Below are 11,779 nucleotides of genomic sequence, written 5' to 3'. Positions count from 1 at the left end.
TAATTTAAACATTTAAATTATCACAAAATATATATATATTTAGCACCAGCCGTGCAATTTATTCTATTGAATATCAATGTGCCAACTGGAAATAAACTTACTCTTCCAAATTCTAAAATATACAATAAAAAAAGTTACAGTAATAATACCTTAATCGCATCACATCATGATATCATAATTTCGTATGTCACCTAAATAAAAAATTTAGAATGCACTAATTATATTAATAATTTTTTTAATAAACAATCATGCTCATGTGGGTCCACCAATTGAGTTCCTCTGCGGTGTCCATTCACCATTGGTACTTGCAAAATAATTATAATAGTACATTTAAATAATACTTTTCGGCTCATTATTATATTATACTTTTTAGACGAAAATAACATAATATGTATTTTATTTTATAAAAATAAATTTAATTAAAAAAATTTAGTAATCGAGTTTCGAACTAAAAACTTTATATACTAATCATTAAATTCTTTATTTCTTGCATTAGGAATGATTAGTAATTATTTTTTTCTTATTATCTAATATTTATAATTTACTGTTGAAATTGCCGATAAAAATTGCGTTACAAATTAAGCTTAAAATAAAGCTTGTGGCTGATCCGTCAACCTCCGAATTGATGGGCAAGGTTTAAACGTTAAAGTCTCTCTCTCTTATAATTCTGACTTTTTGGAAATTTTGAATTTTGAATTATAGAAAATAAAAATTCAACACATAATTATTAGATAATAATGATGTCACAAAGTGTTTTTGCATTTTTCACATTAACACTTTATTTTTTAGCTTATTGAAAGCAAAATTTAAAACCGGCCCCGCGTGACTATAAATTAAACATAAAGATTTAAATTAAGATGGCCTGATATATGACTTACATAAATTCTCTCTGTCCTCTATCTTCGATTTGTCAAATTAATCTCTTAATTAGATTCCAAATTGCGGCATTATATATTGAGTAATACATTGTGATTGAGGCATTATATATATATTGAGTAATGCTTAATTTCACAAACATGCAAATTAATCGTGTTGTATCCACGTTTTTTATCCTATGTGTATCTTACGTGGGCAAGGACAAAATTAATTTAAATCCGAGAAAATTGGCATTTTAATTTTGTTGTTTGAAAAGGTTTTAGGCTTAGGACAGCTACACTATGATTTATTATTTAGCATTATTTGCAATAAATAATGCTCAAGAACAAATTACAATTGTCGTCTCCTATGGCTTGTATGCATGACATGTAATAAGTGAATGTGAGAGTACATCATCTCATTTTCAATGTCAACTCCCTCTCCATCCTATATTCAATTCCCCAAGAGGGACCTAATCCTAATGCACGTTAAGATAAAACAATTAACTAAATTAACACTACTCTAATGGCTTTACGTTAGAAGAATAAGTTTTGCATCAAATTCTTCTCGGTTTTTTGGGGTCTCGAAACGTCACTTTTACATTCCATTTCTGGGATTGAAGTTCAAAAGTTTTTCTATTTGTCAGGCACTCTGAAAGAAGCAAAATGTGAAACAACCATTGTACTATAAAAGCTTAAGCTGTTAGAGAACGGTGTTCATATAATTTTATATTTAACACTTCCCCTCACGTCAGGACTCGAGACTTTTTATAAGGCCCATGACGTGAATTTGAATTAATATAGGAGGAAATAACTTATGCTGGGGCTTGGCAGGACTTAAACTCAGAACCTTCTGCTCTGATACCACGTGAAATAATCGTTGTACTCTAAAAACTTAAACTGTTAGAGAATGGTATTTATATAATTTTATATTTAACACAAAACTAGCAAACACTGCACGCACTATATTTTATCTTGGTAGTAGTGCTAGGTATGTTGATATGTTTTGCGCATGCCGCTATAATTAGTGATCGCTCGAACAAAGCTCAATTAATTAGTTTTGAAGAAGTAAACAATATGAATATATAAAGCAGACCAATCAACAGTATTTTAAACTATAATTTGAGGTAGTCATATTATTACCCGTTAATTAATCTATACAAGACAAAATCTCTTGTACATGTGTTGGTGACACTAAAGTGGACACCGTAATTTATCCAACTCCAAAGAAAGATAGATGCTTCCTTAAATTAGGCTACGTCCCTTTAATTACGAATAGAAGTTTGTTATTTTTCTTCTTTTAAGTACTTTGGATAAGATTATCGATTTGATGACACAGTTCAATCCATTGACAAAAGGGAAGGAAAACCAAAAAAAAAAATTGATGAGGTGGTTTTTAACAAAAAGATGTGCAAAATCCTAATCAAGAAGGATTAAAAAAAAAAGTTGATGAAAAGAATAATATCTCTATTTAGCAAATAATGAAAACAACAGTTTCTTTATTTAGCAAAGAACAAGGTCAATTGAGCCACCTATGCAAAAAAAGATTGGGATTTGATTTGTGCGTCTCCGCCGACCTCCTCTACATTTTCTCCAGGTGGTTTCAACACATCAAGATAAGAAAAAAGAGTCATTTGATTCGGAATTAATTACGCAATTAATTTGTCGCTTCTGTTCAAAAGTTCGTTAACTTGATTTGACAAGGACACAGCTAAACTGGTGTTGACGCGGTAATTTGTACTGAATTAATAGGCATTTTGATAAAATTAAGAGACTTGTTTAATTAAAACAACCGATCAGTGTTCTGGACTTAATTACAAAAATTGTAAGCGAAAAAAAAAAAGTGGATAAAAGTTAGGGACCGCGGTGTAGTTTTTTTTTTTTTTTTTTTTTTTTTTTTTTTTTTTTTTGAGAGATAGATAGGACGCTACCCGCTTCGTCTATTTCATTTGGAAATAAACTTAGCTGAAAATGTGAATCAAGTAGGATTCGAACTTGAGTCTCGGGTACCAACCACAAAGTCTTTTGCCACTTGCTCTAGGGACGGTTGGTGACCGCAGTGTAATTAACCCTGCAAATTTGCGGATCGGATGCAAGTTGCTCATCAGATGTAAAGAGGGCCGGAAAGGTAGGTTGAGAACTCAGAGACAGCATAGAGAGAGAGAGAATTTCTTTCTAATTTTTTCTGTCCCTCACATCACCTCATGATATTGAGAGGAACGGATCATCTATACATCCGGAGAGAATGTAGAGAAGTCCCTCACGTCACCCCATGATATTGAGAGAAAGGGATCACTATATATATATATATATATATATATATATAAAGATATTCATTAAAAAATATATATTTAACAAATAAAAAATATATAATTTATTTTTATTTTTAACTTATTAGATAAATCATAATCCACATGTTATGTGAATTGAATTGAATAAGAATCGACCAATGTGAATATACCACATGACAACAAAAGTGATGACGCAAAATGAAAACTGCATAAAAATAAGCAAAATAAGAAAAAATAGAAACAAATACATCAGATTGCTTTCCGTGAAATCAAGCAGGTTAATTAATATTTGAGTTTCCTTTGAGTTTCCTTTCAGTGTCAATTTGATCCTCGTCAAACATTTGAACCGGAGCTGATGATCAATTTATTGTTGGCCGGAAAGATTTTTAAAAAAATGTTGGTTCTTTTTTTTTTTTTGGCAGCTAAAAATATGTAATGTCTCATTAATTAATGCCGCGTTCGAAAAGCATGAGAGATTGTAATTGACATTTATTCAGGTTTAAAATATCAAAAAACTGCTTCGATCTCCTTGGACCAAGCTCCAATACTTGAACAATATAAAAAATTGAATCCACCAAACTAAGAAAACTTAGGCACAAAGCTCATATATAGTTTACAAGTTAGAATTTTAGTCTTAATTAATGATAAAAACTATTAAAAGATAGAGATTAATTAGGCCAATCCAAAGTTTTGAGTCAACTATTGCGTTCAAATGTAGTCAAACCACATCCACTCACACGACCAAATTAATTAATTAAACAAGTTCAAAAATCTCGAGCAGTTTCATTAATTCAAAATGACCCTTCCTGTTATCTGTTGATGCATGTGTGCCCTCCTAACTGTCGTACCTACCTCGTCGTACACATACTTATATATATATATATATATATATATAGACTTGTATACAACATTTACATCTTCTTCACATGCGCGCATGGTGGAGATACGAACACACGACTGTACGAGATTAAAACGAGTAGTTTAGAATCTGCTCTGATACCGTATCATTTAAAAGATCAATAATAATAACTTGTGAGGAATATTTCGCGAGAACCCCGCACGCGTGCCCTCGGGCACTACATGTGGAACCACCACCACCACTGCACCTGATTCTCTCTCCCCAGCCAATGTTCTCCATAGCATGGGATTGCATGTAGTCTTAAAAGACATGATCATACTTTTCCACATGGGTGCAAAGAGCCATTTATCTTCTTGCTTATTGTAGTAGTAGGTACAAGTTCATGGACCACTACGCTTTGTAATTATTTGCCTCGGCTATTGCTGGATCAACTGCTTCATGTGCTCCATTATTTCCTCCTTGAATCTTACTGGGTTTAGTAGCTTTGGATAAGGTGATAACCAGCACATTGGATTCTTGATGTGTCGGGGGTTGTGGACGTTGGAAGTGGTTAATTAGTTACATAAGAGAGAGAGAGAGAGAGAGAGTGTGATGTGGAACCAAAAAAATTGATGGAGATATTTAGATGAAGTGATGGAAATGTGATGGAGATATAACGATGAAGCGACGGACATGAATTTATGTCATTAAATGGTGAAATTGAGAAAGAATTAAATTCAGAGCCTCTTAAGACAGAGACGGTTTAGGACTGACCTTCATATATAAATATAATATTATTAATAATATTATTAATAAGATTGTTCTGGTAAAACTAAAACTATCAAGAAATAGTTTTAACATGATGCATTACATAATGCCTCAATTAGTAAGATTATTGTTTGTGAATCATTTTCAATTAGATTAATCATTAGCCTTTTTTAAAAATCTCTAAAATTGTTAGCTCAAATTCTCGTGTCTATCATAAATGTTTCCGGTGGAATCTCTGTTCTCATTTTTTTTTTATATATCTCTATGCACGTGTCAGTCTCTATTGGATCAGTACAATGCACGTTAATTAAGGTAGTTAGACGTATTTATTGCTTGACAAGATGTGGCTCACTTCGATGGACATGGTGCATTTCTCTAATTAAGAACGTCGGATTTTCGAAAGAATAGCTCATGCAACGGCGCAAAAAAAAAATTGAATTAACCACACAATTACACAAGGACTTAATTTGCGGTATTTTTTTTGAAAAAATAGATAGCAAGCTACCTGCTTCATTTATTAGGCGAAATGAAATAGGCATATGGAAGCAATAGAGGCTTTCGAAAAAATAGAAAAAATAGAAAAGCTGAAAATGAAAAAAGACAGTAGCCGATGATTCTGGATGAAAGAGAGAGGAAGGAGAGGGGGCCGAAGGCCTGGTCCGGCGAGAGGGGAGCGTCGATCAGCGGGCTCATCCCACGAGTTTCATAGGAGACTGACATGTTCAAGAGAGTAGGAGGGAGAGGCTAGCTCCTCCCTGAAAATGAATTTTATCCAATAGTATTGTTCCGCTCGGTCCAAACCATCCACCAAGTGGCAGACAACGAAGTCAGACATTTTACCCATTTAAGCTTGTCGGAGACGCTAGTGGCCGTATGCCAGAGGTCTCGAACATCCAAAGGATGTAAAAGTGATTCCGAGCCATGTGCGCTATAAAGTAGGTATTTGACAAAAACACAGTTGTCGAAGAGGTGGTCACAGTTTTCCGTGCCCACGACCCATAATTTGAGGTATTAACAATAATTTGTTGCTACCTCTTTCTCAAAAAAAAAAAAAAAACAATAATCTATTTAATCTCACTATAAAATATAGTGTCATTCGATGATTTTATTGTTAGAGCACTATCGAAAACAAATCATGAAAATATTCAATAATTTCTCTCTGCATCAGATGTTTAAAATCAGACTACCTCATCTAGAACTTGAAAGATCATTTCGACAAAAAAACAATAATTTTTTTTTGTTAAATAGCTTATTGAAAACGACTGAAATTAAAAGCATAACTAGAAAATCGCGCAAAAAACAAAAAATAATTGGAGAATGACACTTCATCTTTTTTTGTTTAATTTTTAGAGCTCTCTTTGATTAGTTAGTAAACAAGTTACATACAGTGTATTCTTCCGACATAGCATGAGAGACAAATTAAAATTTCTTTGAATCATTACTAAAAAACACAAGCCAAATCACAGAAGAATCTCCAGGGAGATCATTCATTATTCAATATTATAATCATGTTTGTTAAAAAAAAAAAAAGAGAGAAAAAAAACCTGGGATGCAAAACCGTGGACCGGGTCTACGGAAGGATTAACGGGATGGGATGTTGTGTAGGGCAACAACCCGACAAAAATTAGGGCTCGGAACATTGACTGGAAGCACGTACCGTTGACCGGTAGGGCCAGACAAAATGTTGTGTTCGGTGGGGGCCCATACCTGGTTCCCAATTGGGCCGAATTTGATGCTAATGGACAAGAATCCAATTAAGGCCCAGTATTATAATGCATTTGAACAGGCACACCCGTACACGGAAATGGTGTGCAATGCTGTTATGAATAAAATATCATCATTTCATTTTTGAGGGTTGAAAAAAAAAAAAGAATTCTTCGTCGACATGGAGTCGCCTTGGGGCTCCATCCGGTAGGGCATATAGTTGAGGGGTCAATTTTCATTTGTACTAAACATAATTTTGGAGAAATTAAAAGCACCGAGTACTTGGTGTTAGTAAATTTTTCATCGTTAGAGTTACCTCTTTGATCATTTCTACTCGTTAGATTATACTATTTAACCAACCATCCACTCAATCTCAGGGGACTACTATCATTATAACCGTGCATCTCTTAATTCAAGGGCCAAAAACCTACAAATATAGTCGGTACTTTTAAAAGTATAGGAACTCAATTATATAGTACCAAGCGCTTGGTACTATATAATATTTGGTCATTAGATAAAAAGATGTGCGGTTAGGATGACAGTGGTCTCCTAGGATTAAGTGGGTGATTGGTTGAATAGTATAATCTAACAGATGGGAATGATCAAAGGATAAATCTAATGGCAGAAAACTCGATAGTACCAAGATCTTGGTACACTGATGGTATAGCAGCCGTATTCTATATAGAGAAGTTTATGTTAATAGTGCTCACAAATTGTTGAGCCTTGGCCCATAGCTTGGCCCATTTACGAGGCCTGGTAACAAAGAATAGGCCGTTTACTACTATAATTTCCTACTCTATTTTTTTTTAAAAAAAATTTATCTGTTTTTTTTAAATTTTCTAGAGAGAGAATAGAACGATTGAAAACTAATATGTTGAGATGGAAATTTTAGTTGAATAGTTTGTTCAATTTACGAGAAGAACATCTGTACTTAATGGATTGAATACTAATTTGTAATAATCAAAGAAAACTAAGAAAAATTCGTCATACAAGGAACTTCTGTAGGACCTTTTTTTCCTTTTTTTTTTAATGGGCAAAGTTATTCCAATATATGGAGAGTGGGTACTTCAATTTACTGCAAAAAAAAGAAAAAGAAAAAGAAAAGTACTCTAATGACATAGAATAATGATTAAGGTGAGGGATTATATTTCCTTGGCTATTGTCATCCTTTTGTAACCTACTTTGGTGCTTGATGGCTAATTATATGCTAACATGTCTCTCACTTTTTATTTTATTTATGTTAGATGTGTCTTGAAATTTAGTTATCGAGTTTGATTTTTTATTCCTAGTTATTTCAGCAGCTTCACAGTATGATAAATTTTGAAAAAACGATTTGTTCTCTCAAAAAAAAGAAAAAACGATTTGTGGAAAAAAAAAGAGATATTTATAATGAAAACGGAGAGTTCGGGCCGATATTAAAGAAACTCGTTAAATAGTAAATGGGTCATTTTCTTTTTTCTTTTGTCCTAGAGGCGTTATGGCGTATTGTAATATGCAGAACTTGTATTTTTTTTTATTTTATGTGGTGAAATTTTTTCCTTCGTTCATCATTTTTTTTTCCTGCAAAAAATTTTCTATGTAAGTTCATGTGTTTTATTTTCTTTTATTATTTTGTAGTTTGTTTACTTCATGCCTCTCGGTGTCATTTCTATTTGTGTACTCGTGGTAACAATTTATTTTTCCAAAATGATCGCAATAAATTTTGTACTGGAGAGTGCCGAATTTTTTACCATCATTTGGGACCGCATGCGCACTAGAAAAAAAAAAAAAAAACATGGGCAATTTTTGTGAGTACAAAAGCAAACTCATGAAATAATAGAACACCAACAGTTTCACTAATAAACCAAAGGAAAGCAAACAGAAGGGAGAAAAAAAATAAAAATCTCTTGTTCAAACCACTGGAAAATGATAATGGTCCAAACATACGAAACACTTATATATACATTTAAAACCTTCAAATTAACCTCTAAACATTATAAAGAAACCTACTCAAACAAGATAAGTAAACATCAAGTAGTTAATAACCTTACTTAGGGAACTTCATGATGTTATCATTCTCGCACACAAGAGAGTGCAAAGGGAACCTCTCCATTGATGAGCCCATCTCCATGATCAGTTGATGAGATGGTGGAGTATTGAGCTTCCCATTAAAGAGCTGATCCAACTGTTGGTGTGAAGCTAGGAGCTTGTCTAATCTAGACCAATCCCCATTGTTGAACCTCTCTTGTGGAAGAAGATGATGATGGCTGTTACTTGCCCCGCCATTTGTGAGCTTCATTAGGTTGTGAGAGCACTCGATGTCTAGTGAGTTCATGGAGACTTGTTGAGGCATGAAAGACGGGAGTGGCGAGGATTCGGAGCTCAGAAGTTGCGGGAGATGCATCGAGGCGTCAAAGGTGAAGTCGGACGGCATGTTGAAGTTGTGTTTCGGATCGAGTAGCGCGGACCTTGTTGGTCGCGAGAGATTTGGTTCATCGTCTTCGAGCATCGCTTCGGGGGGGATGCCTCTTTGATGGTTCTTCTTCTTGAATACCCTACATACCACCCATCCTTCTTCCTGTATTGCAAAAAGGAGAAGGTCACTTTTCTTTAGTATGTATCATGCTTGATGCATGTAAATCTATATCCTTAAGAAATTCTTCAAAAATAGAAGAAAGAAATCTATAATAGCTTATAAGAAGATTCTTGAAGTGATGTTGCTAATAATGCTTCATACATTAGACCAAAGAGACATGTTCACAGTGTAAACTAGAGTATCATGTAATAGGCCATTATATATTGCACCATATTGTAGCTAAGGTTATACTGTCATGCCTTATACATGATTTAGGGTTTCTTATTTTGGAATGGTGATTATCGGTAACTAATGGTATAAAATAACTTTGGCCATTGAATTTATAAGAACCAATCAACCCCTTATTTTAATTTTACACGAAGAATAAGCTCTAGAAAACTAACATTTGTTCTCTCACAGTGTTCTTAATCATCAACTTGCAAAAGAAAAGGTATTAAGGAAGAAAGAAAAAAAAAACCTCACTAAGGAAAAGGGTAAAAAAAAAAGAAGAGGAATTAAAGCTACAAACAGCTATGGTTGCATACCAGGACCTCCGTGCTTTCATCGTCGAGGCGGTACTCATGCATGATCCAGTCGGTCTTCTGGCCGTGAGGGGCTCTCCCTGTGTAGAAGACTAGGGTCTTTCTCATGCCGATTCTCTTCGAGTCACCGAGGTGGATAGCTTTGTCCCGCCCCGTGGCCTTCCAAAATCCAGCGGTGGTTGCTCGGTTGGTCCGCGTTCCCGTCGGATATTTCTTGTCCTTGTGGCTGAAGAAGTACCATTCATTTTGAGGTCCCGTACCAATTCTACACTTATCTGCACGGGGGTCGGATCTTTATCAGCGTAAATCACATGAAGGAATTTTTAGAGATTAATATGCAGTAGAGTTCAAGCTCATCAACAAACCCTGGGAAGTAGGTTTAGTTCTTTATAAAATTATCAAAAAAAAGGTTTTTCTATATGAAGGATAACAAATTAGCCCTAGAATTCAGATTACTACTCTTTCATTTGTAGGTAACTAATAGGAGAATTGGGAACCTGTCCATTTGGATCCAACCTTTACACCTCCTCAAGTGTTCAATATACTTTTTCGAAAGGCATATCTAGTGTTCAGTATAATTCACTCAAAAGGAAAAATAAAAATAAAAATAGGGAGATTGAATACACAGCAAAAGTGCCTCTAATTAAAAGAGGAGAAACCAGGAACACATAATCTAACCTTTGAGATCCCAAGGCTCAAGCTTGTTGAGATCAATAACACGTATGACGTCGAGATCGATAGCTTCAAAGGCCACCTTCTTCCTCAGATAATAGTGAAGGAGCTCCTCATCCGTCGGGTGAAAACGGAATCCCGGCGGCACCGTTACTGTTCCGTTGCACGGATGCATGCTTGCTTGCTCTAAGATCTGAGAAGTCGAGCATGTTGGTAGTGAAAGAAACGTAAAGGAAAGACACAAAGTATCTCTGAGAATGATGTAGATAGTGTCTAAATGGAGATAGAAGCATATGTAGGTGCATTTAAGCTTAATTTGTAGGATAATTATTTACTTATAACGTTCTTGATCTCCACATAAAACTTGGTGATCAGCAAACTACAAAGAACTAATTAAGAAGGAACACAAACCCTGGAACCAGAAGAGACTAGAGGAAGGGGCTCTCTCGCTTCTCAGAAGCAGCAGCAAAATACAACCAAGAGAAGCCAAAAGGCAAAGGAACCTGCTAGCTTGATGTACAAGAAGATGGGTTAAAAGGGAGAGAAGCTAGGGTTGAGATACTATTGGTACACACTAAGAACAACAACCCAATCAATATAAAAATAATGCTAATAATAAAAGCAAGAATGAGATAGCTGTAATATATTGTGGCTAAGACTTGTTTGGTCATACTATACAGTATAATGTTATTTGATGAAGTGTTATCTGAATAATTTTATTATTAAAATACTAAAACAGTTCCTCTCTAAAGCGAAATTAATTAGCGGCACACAAATCAGGCTCGTAACTTTATTTTTCTTTAGAGCTAGCTCTACATTTTTTTTTTAAAAAAAAACTATAGNAGAGCTAGCTCTACATTTTTTTTAAAAAAAAAAACTATAGAAAAAATTTGTTGCTAAAAGCAGAAGCATAAAGGCCTAATTATGTGTGTATATATATATATATATAATTAATAGTATTATTGTAGGGCTACATTAAGAGTGCATGGATTTTGGAGTGTTATGGAGAGTCCAAAGAGAAGAAGGGGAGTTGTCTTTTGAATAGGGAACCTGCCTGAAAATCGCCTCATAAGGAGTAAGGAGATGTCCCTATACCTGCCAAGGCAAAAAAAAAATATATATATATATATATGAAGGGAATCAAATAAATTGATCAATCATATTCAGTGCGCGCCCTAAACTTTTCATGTGAGGGCTCAAGGAGTCAGAGGGAATGAGGGAATTAAAAGCCCCCTCATTCCATATTCCCATACCCCATCTCTATTCCTCTTCTATTCCCTGCAAGGTTTGTTTTTTTTATTCAATTTTTTTATTAATTAATTAGTTCTTCTAACTATGAATCAAGTTGATTGGGCATTGTTTTAATTTTATATTCTCCTACTAGTAAGTATCTATGAAAATTTCCAATGTACCCACTTGCGTAAACATCACTAGCCATCTAGTTAAGTTCCAGTCAATTTTAATTACTGTTTATTATTTAAAAAAAAAAAAGAAGATGTGTTCCATTTTGCCCCTATATATTTATGTCCCTGTCCTCCAAATCATGCAAAGTGTTG

The 11,779-nt window shown here is 34.3% G+C and overlaps 1 protein-coding gene across 1 annotated transcript; it reads right to left on the bottom strand.

Moving 5' to 3' along the window:
- On the bottom strand, positions 8,424-10,398 carry LOC109710946 (NAC domain-containing protein 76-like). Its single transcript, XM_020233764.1, has 3 exons — positions 10,230-10,398; positions 9,555-9,826; positions 8,424-9,012 (listed from the first exon to the last, which is right to left on the bottom strand). Exons 1-3 carry the CDS (start codon positions 10,396-10,398, stop codon positions 8,482-8,484), a joined length of 972 nt encoding a protein of 323 aa, XP_020089353.1. The 3' UTR covers positions 8,424-8,481.

The sequence above is a fragment of the Ananas comosus genome, linkage group 5 (assembly GCF_001540865.1).
Source record: "Ananas comosus cultivar F153 linkage group 5, ASM154086v1, whole genome shotgun sequence".
Taxonomy (NCBI): Eukaryota; Viridiplantae; Streptophyta; class Magnoliopsida; order Poales; family Bromeliaceae; genus Ananas; species Ananas comosus.
Note: the sequence above shows the minus strand (reverse complement) of the source record. Positions and strands in the feature narration are given on the sequence as shown.

Bases quoted from the DNA above. Each gene is read 5' to 3' on its own strand.
- LOC109710946 (XM_020233764.1), bottom strand. From the start codon at position 10,398: ATGCATCCGTGCAACGGAACAGTAACGGTGCCGCCGGGATTCCGTTTT. The intron at 9,827-10,229 runs GTTAGATTATGT...ACCCCCGTGCAG, and splicing joins TGAGCCTTGGGATCTCAAAG to ATAAGTGTAGAATTGGTACG. The intron at 9,013-9,554 runs GTATGCAACCAT...TTTGCAATACAG, and splicing joins ATGAAAGCACGGAGGTCCTG to GAAGAAGGATGGGTGGTATG.